The sequence below is a fragment of the Ictidomys tridecemlineatus genome, chromosome 8 (assembly GCF_052094955.1).
Source record: "Ictidomys tridecemlineatus isolate mIctTri1 chromosome 8, mIctTri1.hap1, whole genome shotgun sequence".
NCBI lineage: Eukaryota > Metazoa > Chordata > Mammalia > Rodentia > Sciuridae > Ictidomys > Ictidomys tridecemlineatus.
In genome coordinates this window covers 30288483-30309458 of record NC_135484.1, presented here as the reverse complement: position 1 = coordinate 30309458, position 20976 = coordinate 30288483, and the positions used below count along the sequence as shown (strand labels likewise).

The 20976-nt window shown below is 34.9% G+C and overlaps 1 protein-coding gene and 1 non-coding gene across 10 annotated transcripts in view; both read left to right on the top strand.

Annotated features, from left to right (window-relative positions):
- The window catches only part of Eya4 (EYA transcriptional coactivator and phosphatase 4), a 263432-nt gene that overhangs the window by 202797 nt on the left and 39659 nt on the right, over positions 1–20976 (top strand). For 6 of the 9 annotated variants that reach the window (XM_078019104.1, XM_078019100.1, XM_078019103.1 and 3 more), the window contains 5 exons: positions 4029–4095; positions 5459–5601; positions 5746–5889; positions 8045–8124; positions 12163–12346. In XM_078019104.1, coding sequence (XP_077875230.1) covers positions 4029–4095; positions 5459–5601; positions 5746–5889; positions 8045–8124; positions 12163–12346 — 618 coding nt within the window. The remainder of the gene's footprint in view (positions 1–4028; positions 4096–5458; positions 5602–5745; positions 5890–8044; positions 8125–12162; positions 12347–20976) is intronic. The other 3 variants (XM_078019102.1, XM_078019105.1, XM_078019101.1) reach the window with 1 other exon arrangement.
- On the top strand, positions 9497–9569 carry Trnaa-ugc (transfer RNA alanine (anticodon UGC)). The gene has a single exon. It is a non-coding gene; the product is annotated as a tRNA-Ala (tRNA).

Below are 20976 nucleotides of genomic sequence, written 5' to 3'. Positions count from 1 at the left end.
AACCCAGACTCAGGGAGCAATCCTGGGCTTCAAAGAGAACAACCTTGTGTCTTTAAACATCAATCCCTTTTAAATAGAAATATCTGATAACTCCCAGCTGGACACAAAGGGTGTGAAATAAGTTAACTTAGTAAAAGATTTTTTTTTTTTTAATTACAATATTGACTTGGTAAAATTTTTTCTTTTTTAATTACAGTATTTTGGTTAGCTTATTTTCTGGCAAAAGGATTAAAACAAACAAATAAACAAAAAAACCTTAGAAGGAATGTGTACATCAGAAAGATGAAAATTAAACCTAGAAGAGCAGTTATGGCAATTAAATCTCGGTTCCATTGTCTGCTTTAATGTATTTTACATTTATTCGTGTTCTTATGTGCAAGGATTTTAGGTGGGTATGCCCTAAGTAAAAAGAGTTGAGATATGTGTTTGAGTATAATGTCATCATAGCACGTTTAATTTTTATGGATGGGGATGACCTAGTTTTATTAGTTCACACCAGTTGGAAGTAGTTGTCATATATTGACATAAATATTAGTACTCCAAACAGAAATAATGTATAGTAGATAAACTTTGCATAGAAACTCATTTATGCTAATTCTCATCCTCCCTGGCATTTTGCCTGCTTCCTAGGAGGTAGACATTGACTTTCTTTGTGATTCTGTATTGCTCATTTACTTTAGCTCTTATAAACATTTTGCAAAGTAAATGTATATAATGCATTTTTAAGAAAAGGAGTTATTAAGTGATTGCTATCATACTTCAAGGGCATACAAGTACCTGGAAAGTTGAATGACAGAACTATAGAATGATAGTTCCAGAAGGAGTATCAGAGCTCTCTGATTCATTTTTCAGACGAGAATACCAAGGTGCACAGAGAAGTCAAAGGTAGTTATGGCCCCATGATCAAGACATTATAACTGGTACAAATGAGGCTAGAACTGGGTAGTACATGGGTCCTTTCAATAGTCCTCCATTGGAAAATATAAAGACCCACAAAGAAACATGTGTAAACAATCATTCTGTTTGAAATACACTCATATTTTCTTTAACATATTTTCCCAGTTTTCTTTTCAAACTTTTCTAGGGCTATGCAGTCTAACAAAATAGCCATTTGCCACATGTAACTATTTAAATTTAAATTAAGTAAAATGTGGTAAGATAAAAATTTTGTTTTTTATCACACCAGCCACACTTCAAATGTTTAATGGATGCCTGTAGCTAGCTAGTGGCTACTATATTGGATAACTCAAATATAGAGCATGTTCAACACCATGGGAAGTTCCTTCTCAATAGTGATCCAGGATAAGGGTTCTCAATGGCAGTACTATTAAAATTGGGGGCTAATTCTTTATTGTGAGGGATCTATGCTGTGCATGTTAAGATGCTCAGCAGCATCCACACATATGCTCCAAATGCCAGTAGCATCATCAGTTATAACACCAAAAAAATAACTCCAGACATTTAACATTCTCCTGGCATATAAATTCCTCCCCGCTTCACACGTAGAATCACTGACCTAACATATCCTAATAGTAAGAGTAAAACCCTAAAATCATTTGACACGATCCTCTGGAAAACTAATAGACATTAAATTTTTTAAATTAATTTTCAGGATATTTTTAAGACTAGCAGTTCTGTTTTTTTGGGGTTTTTTTTGTTTGTTTTGTTTGTTTGTTTGTTTGCAGAAATGGTGAAATATACTGAGTTGAGTGCTTTGGGGTTAATTAAAAGACAATGAGGGATAAAGAGAAGATCTTCCCTATTTGTATAGAGTGTCCCATACGTTTTTCTGGAGATCAGGCTGCCTTGGCAGGAACAGTCTTTATTCTGAACAACTAATCACAATTCACTTGAATCCATTTTTGTTGTTGTTTTCTATCATCTGCAAATTTATGAGCATAAAATATATAAATTTTAATAAAGAAGCTTATATTCTCCATCTTGTTCTTTAAATGGCCTCTTAGTTTTCTAAGCCAAAAGTTGTGTTTTTTTTATTTAGAAATTGAAAATATAGACATTAGTGTGAAATTTCAATTTAATTGACAATTTATTTGTTGTGGGTACATTATTCTAATGATATCTAGATTTGTTAATTAGAGAGAAAAAACATGCTATATGTTCAGAATTGTGTTCATGTATATAGTTTTTGTCTGAAATACAGAATTTTGCTCTTCACCATATTTAATGAAAACTGCTATAGTGAATGTTTCTTTTCATCATTCTGTATATTTTGAAAATTCTCCTATTTTTCAGTCTTGAGAATAATTAGTATGTATAGCCAAAGTCCTTTAAAAAAGAGATAAAACATCTTGGAATTAAGTCTTATTTAACTGTTTTTCTGATAAATAAAACATTTACTAGAGGGAATTAATAAATTAGACTGAAAGCACTATTATTATATAATGTACATTTAGTACCCATGGAGTATAGTACAAAGTTTACCCTCATTGAATTGATTTGAGAGTTTTAAATATCCTTTTAACTTTTTAAGAATTAAGTAGAAAATTAATGGCTTACCAATAAATTTATTTCTAGTGTACATATATAGAAAATTCACTTAAAGTTTGATTCCTGAAAATTTTTAGAATATTATGCCTCAGTCAGATTTGACTGTTTTCAAACTTGATTCCTAGCATTCATGAAAATGTGTTTATTGTATTATTGCTGTGAAAACTATACTTTCCTTACCCCAAACTTATAGACAAAATAGCATTTTAAACACCTTACGTTCTGTATGTTTATGAAGCAATAGATCACAAGGGTACTTAATAACATTTGGATATAGAAGTATATCATATTTCATAAAATAGTGAGCAACTTAAACCTATTTGTCACTTTTACAATTCTAAAAGTTTAGCTCCAGAATTATTATGAACAACTTAGGAAGGTCATAGTACTTTGAAGTAGAACTATGATTGATTAGACTAAACTAATTCCAGCACTGTGTTGTGTACTACTTTAATCTTTTTGAAAAGTGAATGAACAGCAGATGGCCTAATAAAGACACTCTGTGTGCTTGCCCAGTATGGATTGGCTCTGAAGGGGCTGGCTCAACACTTTAGAACCCATATATTTGCAATACATCTGTCTTAGTCAAGGCAGATGGCTAAAGGAAAGAGAAACTTCCAAACTTTTGGATATATTCCAGTCTGTGGTGCATATTTGGATGAAATGTTTATAGAACTTGACTTTTACTTTTAAGTTCTTTTTAGAAAAGTATTTTCTCTGATAGTTCTAAATATGTATGTAAATATGATTGCTACTGCATTTTGTGATTATGCTTAATAGAAAGTGTTACATCATCCTGCATGTTTGCTCTGTACATTTCAAATATTTCTAGGGTACTTTGGTCTCTTCATTTTTAATCACTCCTCAGATTAGTAAAATGAAAGAAAATAGAAAAGAATAGCATGTTTACAATTAGTGAATGATGTTTTGAAACATGAAATTATTTTTAAATATTATTTTAAGGCTGGGGTTGTGGCTCAGTGGCAGAGTGCTTGCCTTGCACATGTGAGGCACTGGGTTCGATCCTCAGCACCACATAAAAATAAACAAAATAAATATATTACATCCATCTAGAACTAAAAATACTTTTTAGAATTATTATTTTAGTTAGAATAAATCTGCAGGCAATATACTGCTATCATGTGGAGTTTAAAATGTAAAGTGTTCAAATTTAAAAACTTACTTTTACACCTTGAAAGTTTAATTATTCTATAATAAAAAATACTTATTTATAACGTATCAATATGTAAGAGTACACTGCTGACTTTAGAAAATGGATGAGTGATAGAATGATTTGAATGAGGAATATTTATTTCATGCTCTTAGAACAAAATTCAAAGCAGTTTAGGTTGAAAAAGTATTTAGGGAGCTGTTACATTTTAAGAAATGGATTTTAGAAAATGAACAAAATTTTAGAAACATTTAACATGGCAATTTCTTTAAATTAGCTATATATCTTCTAATGGAATGCATTTATGAAGAAAATTTTTTTTGTGTGCATTGGTTTTTGTGTCTTACAGTAATCACAAGCAGTGGCTACAGCCCTAGATCAGCACATCAGTACTCTCCCCAGCTCTATCCTTCCAAGTAAGTGGTCAGTAGATGCAGTTTTGTTAGAACCATTTTCCAGAATTACATTTATTAATTTATATTCACACGATATATCAACTTTAATTGGCAAGCATTTCTGTATGTACATGTAACATAGGCAGCTGGATAGATATTTGGATAGATTAGACATAAAGTATTCTATACATATTAGAAATAGAGACATCAGGGGCTGGGGTTGTGGTTCAGCAGTGGAGCACTCGCCTAGCATATACAAGGCCCTGGGTTTGATCCTCAGCACCACATAAAAACGAATAGATAAAATAAAGACATTGTGTCCAACTACAACTAAAAAATTTAAAAAAAAAATTTAAAAAGAAATAGAGACATCACTTTTATCTGGATAATGCCCTTCTTTCTGGGTATTTGTGGACTTTGAGCAAGACACGAAACTGAAACTAGAATATGCTATTTTTTTAATTAAAAATTTTAAATGCTGGGTAGTTTAAAGAAAATATAAAGAATTCACATTTTATCCAAACATCAACACTTCATAATTAATTCCATTATTGGACTATTTTTATTGGATTTCAAGTTATAATAAGCATACTTCTGGAAAAAAAAATATATGTTTGTTTTTATAACTAGTGTGGTCACTATACTAAGGACAATGGTAGATAGTTTAAATTTAACTATATTGGGTATATATCTGAATTTGTTTGAAATCTACCAGATGTGCCTAATTTGGATTCCCAAGACATACATTTTAATATATAATGTGATATTGTCTGCAACAATAACACATTATATATTAAAGAATATCCTTAAGTTTAAGCTGGGGGACTCAATCTCCAGTTGGGAACACAGCATAAAATGTGACATGATAAAGGGAATGGCATTTCCTTTTCTTTTCAGGAGGACTTCTCCTCCTCCTTTTTTCTAAGACTTCCAATTTATAGTAGTGAATTCTTGGAAGAAATTTTAAATAGAGTTTTGTAATCACTGTATAGCGTTAGGTCACTTGTAGTGAATCAGAATCTGCTTGTAAGCATATTAATTAACTGGCCTGTGCTCCCTTTTCCTCGTCTACAAATTACTTAGAGTGCTATTTAGCTGTAACAGACTTTAGATATAATATCTAAACCAAATTTCTCATTCGACAGGTGAGATAGTCGTAAGGAGTTTAAATTTAAATTATTTTTTCCAAGGTGACCAGATTGCTTTGTAGCAGAGCCTGGGCTCCTGACATTCAAACTCTTATTTGCTCCTATATTGTTAAAATTATGTTGTAAATAGAAAGGAGGATTACTTCCTGAATATTGTAGGGTTTCACTGAATCTAAGCTGTCTGAATTAATATGCAGTCTTTGTTGCCACAGTAATGCTATTTTTCTGATATTTAGGCCCTATCCACACATTCTTTCTACACCAGCAGCTCAAACTATGTCTGCCTACGCAGGCCAGACTCAGTATTCGGGGATGCAGCAGCCAGCGGTCTACACAGCCTACTCACAGACAGGACAGCCCTACAGCCTGCCCACCTACGGTATTTCACGTCTTATATCTTCTTCTTCTTCAGTTATAAGTGGGTAATCTTGCTGGCTAGTAGTTTTATACTCTGATGTTAAGTTCCAGCTCAAGGAAGGTCCTCTTACTAATCAAATGGTTTGTATGTGCATTTTGGAAACAGATTTAGGTGTGATGTTGCCAGCCATCAAGACGGAGAGTGGACTTTCCCAAACTCAGTCCCCATTACAAAGTGGCTGCCTCAGTTACAGCCCAGGGTTTTCAACCCCACAACCAGGCCAGACACCATATTCTTATCAAATGCCAGGTAAGTAGCCATACATGAAGCGTGTGAGGTGAGAACCAATTCTCTGAATGAGACTCTTCAGCTTCAGTCTTAGAAATGTTCAGTCCTAAAGACAGGTTTAAATTTACCCCAGCTCACATAATTTCTTAAGACAAACGAAGAGGCAGAAACATGATGGAAAAAGTTGAATGTACATCGAGAAACATGACTCATACTGAATGTAAATACTTAATTTTAAGCCACATAACATTGGCAGGAAACAGAGTCCAAGCAAAGCAAACTTCCAGCCAGCCACCAGGTCAGGCAGGCACTTGTTTGGCGTCTACTTAAGTGAGAAATTTAAAAGATTCATAGTGCAAACTAGTATTTTCTTTTCAATATTCCTTAATAATGTAGTGCAATTTTGATTGTATGAAAATAAATTAGCACTTTTCTAAGGTCCACCTAACAAGTGATTGTTAAGTGACTGGGGATTTTTGTTCATTCCTTAAATACTTACTACCTATTGGTAGTATAGTTCTTAATAGGACTTTTATATAATTTGTACCCGCCCCAATCATCCATATAGGATCATTTAACTTTTTTTTCAATTTTGGATCCTGTAAAAAATTATGTCTGATCTTTGTATAATAGTTGAAGAAACAATTTTAGTGACATGGTAAAAAAAAAAACATTAAAAGTTAGTTCTTCTCTGTCATTTTGTCTGTAGTTTTGATCATAATTTTGGGGCTATATTCATATATTTGAACCAACGGTTACTGACCCTTTACTTAGACATTTTTGGTCAGAATAGCAAATCTCTTTCCACCCAGAATATTAGGTAGAAACATATTTGCATACACGCTACTGCCACAATGAGTCACAGAGCTTCGTGAGCAATGTGATGAAGCATAGAAACATATTCAGTTTTCCCCTGTATAGGTTTATTCAGACCAAGTCAATTGCATTGATTACATAATATGTTGCTAGTCAAAACACGTTGATAAAAGAGGTCTTCCACTTCCTGAATAGTTTTTCATTTCATTCCTTGATAAGTACATTCCACAAGAACATATTCAAAAAGAAAATTCTATAATTAATACTTTGCTTGTTTGGGGCCCAGCTGGAAAAATAATTAAATAAATTTTAAACTTTGTAGTTAAGTTGTAGAAGGCCCTCAAACCTTAGATTCTTAAACTTGTATGAACCTTTTCCAGACTCTGAATCTTAATTCACACCTCTCATTGTTCTAAAGGGAGACATAAGTATCAGAGACAGGTTGCTGCAAGCATCGGTTCTAAGTGGGGTTTGTATGTTTATTTCCTAATAATCTCACCCAATGTTTAGCTACGTTAGTTTCAGTCTGCAAATGTGGTGGAAATAGTTTGAAAGATCCAAAATTCTGTCTGTCTTGTAGTTTATTCTTTGAGTACTCTGGCTCTTGTAGACACCTCTCCTTGAATGCCAGCTTTATCCTGGTGAGACTGTCCCCATGTTCTCCTGCATAACCCAACAAACCCACATGGCAAGTCTACTAGCCACCTTGAAAAGGCTAAGCACATTTTCTTTATGAGTCTCCCAACTTCAAATTTCACTGCCTTCATAACCAAATTCAAAATGTGTTTCTCTAACTGAATTCTGTGAAGTGAAATATTTTTATCATTTAACAAGGAAAACTTCTTTGGGGTCTGTATGGAAATTTCATTTTTATTTTATATATAATACTTATATATTTATGGGATACTATGTGATGTTTTGATATATCATTATGTAATGTTGAAACCAAAGCAAATAAAGCTTTATCCTCATTTATCATTTATTTGTGATGAAAGGTTTCAGAATCCTTTTTTTCTAGCTTTTTTGAAATATATAGTACATTATTATCTATATTAGGATTTTACTAGTGTGCAATAGGTACCAGAAATTTTTTCTCCTATTCACCAACATCCCCACCCTTCACACCAGCCTCTTCTTTCCATCCTCTGGTAAGCACTATTCAATTCTTAACTTATATGAGATCAACCCTTTGGATTCTATATATGAATGAGGTAACATGACATTTGTCTTCCTTTGCCTGGCTTATTTCACTTAATATCTTTCAGTTCCATCTGAGTTGTCACAAATGACAGGATGCACCCTATTTTATGACTGAATTGGTATGAAAGTTTTTAAAACAAAATTTGTTCTTCATCTCTAGGTTCTAGTTTTGCACCATCATCTACTATTTATGCAAATAATTCAGTTTCCAATTCAACGAATTTCAGTGGTTCACAACAGGTATAGTAGCTTTTTGTATTTGTTCTTTTTATATCTATGGCAGATTATTGAAGAGTACTTTCAATTATAAGTGTACATCCTCTGTAAATAAAGTTTCTTTATTTAAAATTCATATAGCAACTCAGGACAGTAAAAATTTACCTATTCAGAATTCTTGGGATATGTGTTATTCTAACTGTTTTAGATTTCTTGGTTAGTAAATATGAATGCTGCAGTTGTTTCACTCTTTTGGCATGTTTTTAAAACATATTTTGCATACTTTTATCTTAAACTATCCTAAACACAATTTTATTTATCTTAACAAACTGTTATCATGATGAATATTAACTAGTAGATCAAACTGTAATCAATCACAGTATTATGCTATAGATGCTAAAACTTTTCAATCTTAAAAAGTAACACTAGTTAATAAACTAAATGCTTCCAGAACTAAGATTGGGTTTTCATTTTTTAAGAATTTAATTCTATAATTTCTTTCAATAAATGTTTGGTTCCCACTTTCCTAATAGTCATAATTTTGGCTTTGGTCACTGAGCCTATCTTGAGTAGGCCTCTGCTGCCTCCTAATCATATTTTCCTAATGTTTTGAGAGTTTTAAAAATCTAGCTGGTGGAGGGCTGGGAATACAGCTCAGATGGCAGAGTGATTGCCTCATATGCACAAGGCCATGAGTTCACTTCCTAGCACCACAAAAAAAGTAAAAATAAAAAAATAAAAATCTAGCTGGTGGGAATGATATGTGGAACAAGAGTGCAGATTCTGAAGTAGTAACTTGGCACAGAGATTAACTTGTGATCTGTGCTGATGCTTCAGAATCTATTGTGTTTATTTATGATTCTTAACTATGCCCAGAGTAGTTGAGACAGAAGGGTAGCTGGTTTCTGGGCAGACAATACACTATTTTATTTCAGTGTCATGGCTGAGCTTTCATGTATTTTAAAATATCTTACTGCACAACTTCTTGGATTTTGCATTTACTGAAGGAATTCTATTCATTGCTTTTTTGTGTGGTTTTATTAACATAGAAAAAAGCCAGAAGGAAGTTGGCATTCATTAGAAAGTGTGCTATACTTGGTCAAGTAGCCATCAGAGTCATTGCATATTTTATTTAAAAGCTGAGAATTTTAGATCATTTATTTATTGATACAGCAGACATTTATTAAGCCCATGCTGTACATTATATTTTTGACTCAGCATTGAATATCAATATGTTACCATTATGTACAACTATAATGCACCAATAAAAATATGGAAAAAATACTTCAGTCTTTATTTCATGTTCTCCAAAGGACACAATCTTTGTGAAGAAACAGCAATGAAACAATTTGGATAGAGGGTGGAATATAATAATAAAATAATAGAAATATGGGTTGGGGATATAGCTCAGTTGGTAGAGTGCTAGCCTTGCATGCACGAGGCCCTGGGTTCAATCCCCAGTACCACCAAAAGAAAAAGAAGAATAGAAATATACACTAGTCAGAGTGGTAGTGTAAAGGAAAGACCACTATACTTGGGAGGATTTAAAAAAATATTTGTAAATTAGAGGAATATTTATTTGAAAAGTTTTAATCATAAAATAAATGGTGGGAATGACAATTTTGTCTGACAATTTAAGTAGAATGGATGTCATATGAAATATAGTTTGTATTTTGGATCATGGGCTGAGTACCACTTCATCATTTCTGCAGATACTGAGTGTTTCTCAAGTATTAGGAACAGGTCTGAACATTAGGGGCCAGTGGCCTGGTGGCCAGAATATATCAGACCTTATCCTTACTTCATGGAATTTACAGCCTACAGACAATAAACCAATGAATACACAAATTAATTTGTCCAGAATTAAAAAGCTTGAATGGAGAGAACAAGATCCCACTAAAAATAGTAACAGGAAAATAATTTTGAACAGGGAGGCTTGGTGGACGCCTTCTCTGTGAGAGACACATTTAGGCCAAGGCTCCTGAGAGCCAGGTGAGGAAAGAGGGCACAAGTGTTTCAAGCCAAGAAAGCAGCAAGAACCAGACCCCCAGGGGTGGAAGACTCCATGTGTCACTGAACTCCAGGAGGACTGGAGTTTAGCTGGAGCTGAGAGGAAGGTGGAGATAGCTGGTTTTGAAGAGGTAGGTAGGCAGAGACCTGCTCACAAAGAGCCACAAGGGTTTCAGTTAGGCCTTTGGATCCTTGTCTAAACCCAGTAGGAAGCTATTAAAGGATCATATGCAGGAGAACCCTACATCATTATGTAATTTATGTTTTGTGTAATCTGGCTTCCGAGTGTTTGGAGAAAGTAAAAAATTGGAAACAGGAGATAAAGTAGATTAGTGAATAAAATGGGTGGCAATGGGAAGTGAAGGATGTGTAGACCAGGGTGACCATATTGGGAATGAAGGAGGCAGAAATCTCAGAGATACACTGGAGCACTTGACACCCTATTCCCCAAAGACCACTGGGAGACTTCCCAGGGTGTGCCCAGCTCCTCCTTAGGGTGTCAGTAGCTTATTAGCACACAGTGCCTCACACCCATGCTGGGGTCAAACAACAAGTACCAGTTGCAGCTCTGAAGCTTGTTGGCTGTGTAACCTGGGCACAAATCACGTAAGCATTCTGTGCTGTTGTCTTCTTTTTAATATATAACATGGGAATAGTAATAATAACACTACATAGGAGATTGTGAAGATTAGGTGAACAAAGCTATTTAAGCCCTTAGTACAGTAACTGGACACAAAGCCAGCCATATGTAAGACTTTGCTCTCTCTTTCTTTGACTCTGGAAAAGTCGGGTTGCTTGGAACTTGTTCAAATATTGATGAGTTTTTTCTTTGGCTCACAGGTAGCTGTGGGGAACATAAGATCCTGCAATTAACAGCCTAGTGGAATTTTAGTTTTTTGACATATTACTTAATCCTTTCTGGTAATACATGTATTTACTTACGCAGAGAATTTCCTTTTTGGGGAACCACATCCCACATGCATCTATGTTCACTCCAGAACTTGCCTCAACAGGGATCTTGATCCTGACCAAAGGTCTGTCATCACTGATAGCATTTTGGGTTAACACATGGGAGATATATCAAACTCTATCACAACAGCCTCACTCACCATCTTAACATAGAAAAGAATTTTGCGGAATCATTCTTATCATTTTAAGGCTTTTTAAATTTTTTAAAAATAAAAAAACAGGGGAGCTGACCCAATGCTTTCATTTTTGTCTGTAAACAAAGGAGAAAAAGCACAAGTTTGAAAAACCTCACCTCACTGAACCCTTTTAAGTCAAGTTCTCAGATAGCACATGGTATGTGAGAGGCCAGGTTAGAAAAATCCTTCATTCTTTTGATTATTTACTCTGTACCTTCTGCCAAGAAGACAGAATCATCAAGGGCTGCCTGGAAAGGGAATAGAAATCAAGCAAATGCACAGGGCAGTCCGTGTGGAAGCCAGGTAGGGAGCAGCCACACTCCCCCTGCTGATGGGCTTGGTACTGATTTTATAAATGTGACCTGATTCTGGCTCCCCCTCTCCTCTTCCAGGGCATAGGTCCTAATGATGTAAATCCTTGGATAAGTGTAATCAGGGAGGCAAAACGAAGCATATGCAAACTTTAGACAGATTAAAATTTGTGTACTAGAGCTGGCTTGTAAAAATAATAGGAAGCTCATTACCATGTGCTACCAAAGTCATCTCCACACGTGAGGATTAGCTCAGTGCTCTAGCTCGGAAACAAATGGAGCCAAAGCTGGTCTTTCGATTGCCATGGTGATTGGGGTTGTTTGGGCTTTTTGTTTTGTTTTGTTTTGTTTTAAAAAGAGAGAGAGAGAGAGAATTTTAATATTTATTTTTTAGCTTTTGGAGGACACAACATCTTTGTTTGTATGTGGTGCTGAGGATCCAACCCAGGCCACACGCATGCCAGGCGAGCGCGCTACGGCTTGAGCACATCCCCAGCCCTTGTTTGGGTATTTTGCTTGTCATTTTTGTTGTTGTTTGGAGCATAATGGATGGTAATTTCTCTTCCAAGCACACACATCTCCATTATTTGTTTCAGGATTATCCGTCCTACACAGCCTTTGGCCAAAACCAGTATGCACAGTATTACTCAGCATCAACCTATGGAGCATACATGACTTCAAATAACACAGCCGACGGCACGTCCTCATCAACCTCCACCTATCAGTTACAGGAATCTCTCCCAGGACTGACTAGCCAACCAGGTACAGATCTTCACCCAGGTGAAATACTGTTAAATGTTTTCTAATAACATGGAGAAAATGGGCTTTTTAAAAATATGCCTGAAAAGTCCCAGATAATTGTGATGATATTTAATCTACATTGGCCTCACTGCAAAAAATGAGGCTCTTTTGATGTTTCAGAAAACCTTCCTTTTAGATATGGAACTGTTAGGAGATTGGAATCTCAAAGAGACTATGTATGTAGGAATGTGGATATGGGCACATGGACCTTTTGCCAGACTTATTCTTTATTTTGTCAAAAACTTGACAGCAGAGTTATAATATTTTCTTCTTGAGTATAACTGATAATATTTCCTTTCTGCCAGCGAGAGGGCCTAGGTCCTTCACCCCTGGTTCATCAGTAACTCCTACAAGTCCACATTTGTAGGATCAGTGGCAGGTAGTTTAACATCTTTGCCTGATGTATGCTATTTGAAATCTATCATTCTCATTACATAAAGCTTTACCACCTTCTTATTAGAATCATATTTGCACATATATTTGACATATCAAAGTATTAAAAGTTAAAGACAAGTTTTAATAGAGATTCAACATAATCTCAAATCAAAATGTCAATAGATTTTTTTGAAGTAATTATAAAGGTGACTTTAAAATTACAAGGAAAGGTAAAGGAACAGAATAATGAAAACAATTTTGAAAAATAAGAATGAAGTTTGAAAACTTGCACTGATTAATTTCAAGATTTACAAGTATAGTAATCAAGAAAGTACAGTATTAGCAAAAGTATAGATTCATAGAGAAATGCAAGTGCAAAGACAATTGAATGAACAATTAGTATCTTTTAGCAAAAGGTACTGGAAAAACTAAACATCAATATGCAAAAGGTAAAAGAATCTCAACTCATAACCCATATGCAAAAAATTAAATTGAATTATAAGCCTTCATATAAAAATTAAAAACTAAAAAATATCTAGAAGAAAAACAAAAGAAATCTTTGTGACCTTGGACAACATAAAGATTTTGTAGATATGACACTGAAAACACAATTCATAAAAGAAAAGTTAAACTAGATTTCATCAAACTAAGAAGATCTTTTAGAAAGCCACCACTACAGGAAGAAAAAGACAAGTCACAGAGAAAAGATTTCCAAAACACATATCTGATAAAGGACCTGTATCCAGAATACATAAAGAACTCTCAAAAAAAAAAAAAAACTTTTGTAAATACTATCAATGTGTTTTAATATTTTTCTTCCTTTAGTTACTTTTAAGACCTAAATTCACCCATGTCTTTTATCTAGATTTGGAAAGAAAGAATATGGGAAAACATGGTCACAAGTCAGCAAATTCTAACTGGACAAATAGGGCCAACATGACTCAATTCCATTAAACAACTATTTATTGAGTTCCTATTAGGTCCCAGCATTGAGCTAGAAACTTGTACTTAAGCAATGAAAAAAAAAAAAAAGCTTTGCCATCTTCTTATTAGAATTAGACTCTGTGCATGTCTTTAATGTCCTTTTAACAAGCAAGATAAAAATCAGGCAAATAATTAACAGTGATGTATTAAGAAAGGGAAAATACTGGATTATATTTAAAATATTAACAAGTAAACTAATGTGGACATAAAGAACTAACAATGAAACACACACACACACACACACACACACACACACACACACATATATTTTTGCAGTGCTGGGATTGAACTCAGAGCCTCACACATGCTAGGCAAGCATTTTACCACTGAGCCAATGCCCAGCCCTAAACCAATATTTTAATTAACATCCAAACTATGCTTATATCATGAATTGATGGAAGGGCAGCATCATTTCCTGTTAAGAATAGAGTAGCTCTCCCTTATTCATGGTTTTCTTGTTGCAGTTTCAGTAAACTATGATCGACTGCACTCAAAAAATCTTAAGTAGAAAATTCCAAAAATAAACATAAGTTTTTAGTAACTTTGATTATAGTCCACTGTTAAAATTGTTCTTACTGTTGTTATCATACTATGCCTAATTTACAAATTAAACTTTATAATAGGTGTGCATATATAGGAAAAAAAAAACAGTATCTATGGGCTTTGGTGCTATCCTTGGTTTGAGGAATCCTTGGAATATCCTGAAACCTATACCCTGCAACTGAGGGGAGACCACTATATCTTCGCTAACCTTGGACCCAGTGAAAAATAATCTAGAAAGTTTAGTTTGTCTTTGTTGCCCTGCATTTCAGTTTCTTTCCCCCCTTTAGATTTCTTTTAGATTCTTCATCCTTTGAGCCCACAGCCCCTTTCAGTTCCTGGTTCTTGTCCCTCCAAGGCTTCCTATTTAGGTTTTCCACCCAGCTTCAGCCCCCCTAAGCATTTGCCCCCCATGGAGGATCAGGCCTAGGGTCAGGCCAGCAAAGAACCCAGAGTGCACAATTTAGGGAGGCACAGCTTCTCAGATCTTAGCTCTTATGCCCTAGGTGTCTCACTAGTTAGTCCCAGCCTTAATCACATGTCCCAAAACTGCCCTGCTCCTCTTTGAGCAAATATTTACATTTCATCAAGGATCTTGCCATAAAAACAGTGATCCTTGCTTCACAAGTGGTGGAGATGCTATAGATAGGGAGGCTTGTCATACTCTCATCACATTGGAACGATTTTTCTCCATGGTGAATGCGCAGGCAGAACAAACGAGGGGACTCTGCTGACACAGAACCACAGCAGTGTTTGTCATCGGAGTGTCAGAGACTGAATGACAGACAGGACCATAGGGTGTTTTGAAGTTACTAGACTACAGTTACCATGAATGGAAACTGTATGCTCAGAGACGGAATGTGCTGCATGGCGCTTGGGTCCAAGGTTGATTTTGCTATAGTTTCCATGTAATCACAGCAGGGTTTCTGTGCAGGAAACACATGGATGGTGACTTTCCATTTGCTAAATAACACTCCATATTCAGAAAAGTAGTTTTATTCATGGTACAGGTGCTACCTGCAGGCAGGGAGATATTCTGAGTGGGGACTTCGAATGCAGCACACCTATGTGTGCATTCTCGTGTTTGGTATAAAGTTCTACCTTTTCTTCAGGCTTCCAGTGGCTGCTAATGCCAACAAATATGGATTAGCACAATTTTCGTATTTCATCAGATTTTTAGTTGAATTTAAAGAAGAACGTATTTCTACTTGTAATTACATTGTTCTCTAAACCAAAATCATAGCACACATGTCTGAATTTTTAAGGAATTCTGTGATCTCTGACCTTTACTCATGCCTATTGAGATCTGGCATGCCTCCAAAAAGCAAGCAAGTTTATAACTATGAATTTGTTTTTATTAATGATGAAATCTGATGGATTCAGTTCAAGGGCAGGAAAAGAATTTCCCATTAACTGATTCTGCATTTTGGACTTATAGCAGAGACCTAACAATGAAGTCCACAATTTTTCACAGAACATTTCACTGTTTTCCATCTTTAAAACAGAAACATGCCCTATGTTCAATAAGAGACAGCTGGTTGTTCAGATATAGAGATAAACCTAATGAAATAAAGTTGGATCTAAATATCCAAAGCTTACAAGGGGCAGTTATTCATTATTGTACTGATTAAGGGATAATTATTCAATCATGTAGAAAAGCCCTGGGCAGTTGGTAATGACTGATGTTATTTGGAAATTGCAAATAGCGTTCAGTTATTTATTTTACCCTATTAGGTAGTTTGACAATGGATTTAAGAAACACTACTGTGCTGATTAAGAACAGACATTTTAGTTCATTATCATTATGAAGACCTGTCTTTGGCTTTAACACAAAGTTTATCTAGGGTAAAATGATTTGCATGCAGGATGTTTTGAGAATGGATCAGCAAGTGAAGATGAAAGATTTTTACAGTTATTTTTATTAAATATTTTAATCTTCTTTAAAGTTAAGTGTGGTTAGTACTTTGTAGCAGTATTATCCTTTACCCTAAAACTACGATACACATTACAGTACATTAGCTAACTGAACAAGTGCTCTAGAAATGTCAAGGAGATAGTAAATCACTTCCCTCTCTGAGGCTAGCTTCTCAGGCAGAGGATAGACCACAGTGAACTTTGCCAAATTACATTTTCCCCTCTTGAAGTATCCCATGCCCTTGTACAGTGACCTGAGTAAAAACAGACACTAGAGCTAACAGCTAGTCAGTTTAGTCTCTCTTTAAAAAAAAAAATAGTACCAACAAATGTTTAATGATCAGTTAAGCCCAAGTTTCTAGTTTTGCTCTTTATCAGGAGATAGAGGTCCATACTGTCTCACCTGGATGGGCTCTGGAGGAGAAGATACCCACCTGCCCTCCACAGGAAGTATTTTTTCACTTCAGTTAAGTCCTTTCAGTGAATTTCTTGGTCCTTTCTTTCTCACACAGCAATAATGACTTTTTTTATTTAATTGCTTTAAATGACAAATTTTAATATATTTGCCATGTAAAACATATTGTTTTGAAATATGCATGTATAGGGAAATGACTAAATCAAGCTAATGTATTTGTGACCTCACATACATCATTTTTTGTGGTAATAACACTTAAAAGTCATTATCTTAGCAATTTTCAAAAAATATACATTATTGTCAACATGGTCACTGTGTTGCATGATACCATCTCTTCAACTTGTCCTTCCAAGTTAACTGAAATTTTGTATACTTTAACTGACATCTTCCCAATCCCTGGCCCCAGCCTCACAGCACTTGGTAACCACCATTCTATTCCATTTCTGAGACTAAACTTTTGCACTCTACATGTGAGTGAGGTCATGCAATATTTATCTTTCTGTGCCTGATTTATTTTGCTTAACATAATAACCTCCATATTGTTGCAAGCAACAGAGTTTCTTTCTCTTTTAAGGTTGAATAATACTCTACTGTGTACATGGACCACATTTTCTTTTTCCCTTCACCTTTTGAAGGAACCTTGGGTTGATAGCATATCTTAGCTATTCTCAACAGTGCTTCAGTGACCATGGGAATGCAGGTATCTCCTTTACATAGTGATTTAACTTCCTTTGGATATACACCCAGGGATGGGATTGCCGAATCATTTGGTAATTCTACGTTTAACTGTTTGAGGACCTTCCATGCTCTTTTCCATAATAGGGGTCTTCATCTACATTCAACAGTTGCAAGTGTACCCTTTTCTCTACATCCTCTCCAACACTTATTATCTTTTTGATAATAGACATCCTAACAGGTGATATCTCGTTGTAATTTATTTGAATTTCCGTCATTATTGTTGAACATTTTTTCATTTTCCTGTTGCCCATCTGCAGGTTTTCTTTTAAGACATATCGACTGAGATCCTTTGCCCATGTTTTAATGAAGTTATTTGTTCTCTTACTACTGAGTTGTTTGAGTTCCTTATATTCCTTATATGTTTTGAATACTGACCGCTTATCAGATGTATGCTTTCCAATATTTTTGCTCATTCTGATCAATTGTTAGATTATTTCTTGATCTGTAGAAGCAGGCACAGATTTGACCATTGTAACCTGGAAAATATATGTCAATTTGGGGGAAGCCTCGTGATTGAAGCAGAAGTTCTGAAGTCACATCAATATTGTAAAATACAAGCTAATTAATTCTGGTAATTTAATTAAATTTCACATGTCTCAAGTCTATCCCTAAATGACAACAATGAAGGAGTTAATTCACTTTGTTGGAGTGAGTTTAAATCATGTGCATACATACACACTACAATGAAAAGCTCTGACAAATCAATAAGAAAAGCAAGAATAACCAATTTTTTAAAATGGGCAAGAGCTTTAACAATTATCAAAAGAAAATATAAAATGGACAAGAAACATATAGCAAAAATGTTCTCCATCATTACACATCAAGAAAATGCTAATTAAACTGACAGTGCAATACTACCATGCATTCACAATGACTAAACTAAAGAAGACTAACCATATCAAGTATTGTCATGGATGTGAAGCAAATGGAACTATTGTTGTTGGTAGGAGAGCAAGTTAATAACCTCACTTTGGAAAAAGGTTGCTGTCTACTAAAGATGCACATATGCTTATCCTCTAACCCAGTAATCACCCTGTGAGGTATAGATACTCAAGAAGAATGAGTACTTATATCCACAAAAGCATGTACAAGAGTGCAAATGGCAGCTTTCTTCATAATAGCCTAACACCGACACTAACCCAAATGTCCCTCAATAGGAGGGATAAAATTTAATATATGTACTTGATGAAGTTCTAGCCACATGAAGGAAAGAACAGAGTTGTTCTAGGTCTTATATGGATAAACTCAGACATTATTAGCAATGAAATTTTTTTTTTAAAAAAGAATGCATGACACTTTCTAAGTGTTTAATAAATTTAGATCTATTTTTCATGGTTTGCTTTTAAAGCTGTACTTTATTCCCATCAAAACATTTCTGTCCACATTTTTTTCATATTCTTAGAGCATTTTTAAGACCCTCTAATAACTTGCAGAGTATTAATGGGAATGAATTCTTCTGCATATGAAAACTCAAGATACTTCTTATGACCACATCTTTTCCCTTCACAACTGTGGCAGTTACTGAATCCCAGATTAAAATAGCCCTGTTGTTCCTGCTAAATTTCTTCTTTATTGACCCACTCTACAATTGACTTCTCATAACTGATGGCAATAATTGAGATTTTGTAAGTTTCTGTTCTTTCAGCTCTTGTACTGTGGGAAGAACAAAGCTGCCTATGATATATAACACTTAGAAATTGATTTATCATGAATATCAAGACAGGTTTTATGGACTATTATCCAAAAAAATTTAAAAGCTTACTTAAGAAGAGAATATCAATTTGCATCATCATTTTATTTAAATGAGAACATTCAATTTGTGGAATATAGTAACCTTAGGAAAGGTTCAAAAAATAATTTAAAATATTTTATGTAATTTTATTAAAAGTTGATGTGTTTTCAAATAACTGAAGCCTCATTTAACACATGTAAAAGTAAGCTGAAACATAATTTACTACAAAATAGGGCTATATTTAACCCTACAACTAAAAAACTTTAACAGAGAAACATATACCATGAACTTACAATATTTTAAAAGCAAATAATATTTGCAAACATATTTTTTGTGTAAACATATTTTTTGATCCTGTCCTGACATGCACAATATTTCCCTAGAAAATGTTATAATCAAAAGAAATAAGATACTGGCTATGTAAAAACTGCTGTTTCTCAGAAAAAATAATAATGCCGAAAGGATTGGTGACTGGGATGTATGTAGCCCAGTGATAGATAGCACATTTGCCTAGGATAATGCACACAGCCCTGGGTTTGGTCCCAGTACTGATAAAAAGGAAAGAAAAAAAATAATGTATATAAATATGCCTGGCTTGTTCAGATTTATTTATTTAGATTAATTTCTGCTTGGCTGCCTTGAGAATTCTTTTACTTTAATTTAATGATAAAGCATGATAGCCATAACATCTTTATGTTTAAAAATGTGCAATTTAAACTTAATGTAGTTTGCAATCTGATTCTCCTAGAAAGTTTTATTTTATACATATGATTTAAATCAAATTAAACATAAATCTGATTTTCCCTCAGTAGTGTAAAAAGGTAGCTACTATTATCGGTACTTTAATGTACAATGAAACAGATTCAGAGAGATTGAAATTCTTGAAGTTATAGATTAAGACTGGCTCCTTTCTCATGGTGGCCTCAGTTTATCTTAAGAACCTCTAACAGTTTTTCACTGTTCATGAGGTACCCTCCACCTGCTAAGATATATTGTCACTAGTTTTAGATATGTCAGAATTTTAGGTATTTCTGAGAGATACAGACACCAGCTAGATAAGAAATCAGAACCTTAGGATATGGCTGGATGCCAAGGCCAATGTCTCGGCTTGGCACCAGAATCACGAGCCACCACACACCTTTGTAGGTTCAAACAGCAATTCTTTATTCCCGCTCTCACACCGCCTCCACACAGGTCCAGGGGCAATCACGTTCTGCCGTCTGCCCGCACAATTCACCTACTCCACGAGGCTCTCTCCAAATCCCATTTTAATCTCACGAGAACTCAATGGGAACAAGCAACAGGAACACCCTAATCCCAGCAATAATCTTCAACCTCTAACTTCCCTAAAACCCATTATCTTAAACTGGCAACGCCTTAAACTCAAGGAGCCGGTTACTTCCTCAAACCTGATCAGCTCTAAACCCGGATCCGCCTTGGTCCTTGAGCAAGGTCACCTTATTAAAGCATGCATGCAATGTCCCATCGAATGTCCTCTAAGCAGCATGGGGTACGCTTGGCAAGGAAATTTCGATGCGTCATTCCTACTTGGTAATGGCCCTCAGCAGCTGGATAGAGGTATAAACTTGATCACAGGTGATTCAATACAGGTTCATTAATTCGTAAGAGGGTAAAGTCACCCAGACTATGGAGTGAAAAGGATGATGATCATAAAAATGGATCTCTTCAATTCCAGCTTATAAGGAATGGCAGGATGGGAGTCCATATCTCCTAGACAGAGAAGGGCTGGTGTTTAGGGTTTAGGTGAACTGAAGCTAGCTTTTGATAAATCAGATACATGGAGTGGAAACAATTGTGTTGTCTGATACTTTAGCCACAGGCCACTCATGGCTATTGAACACTTAGAATGTGGCTTACCATAGTTTGAGATATACTATACGTGTAAAATAT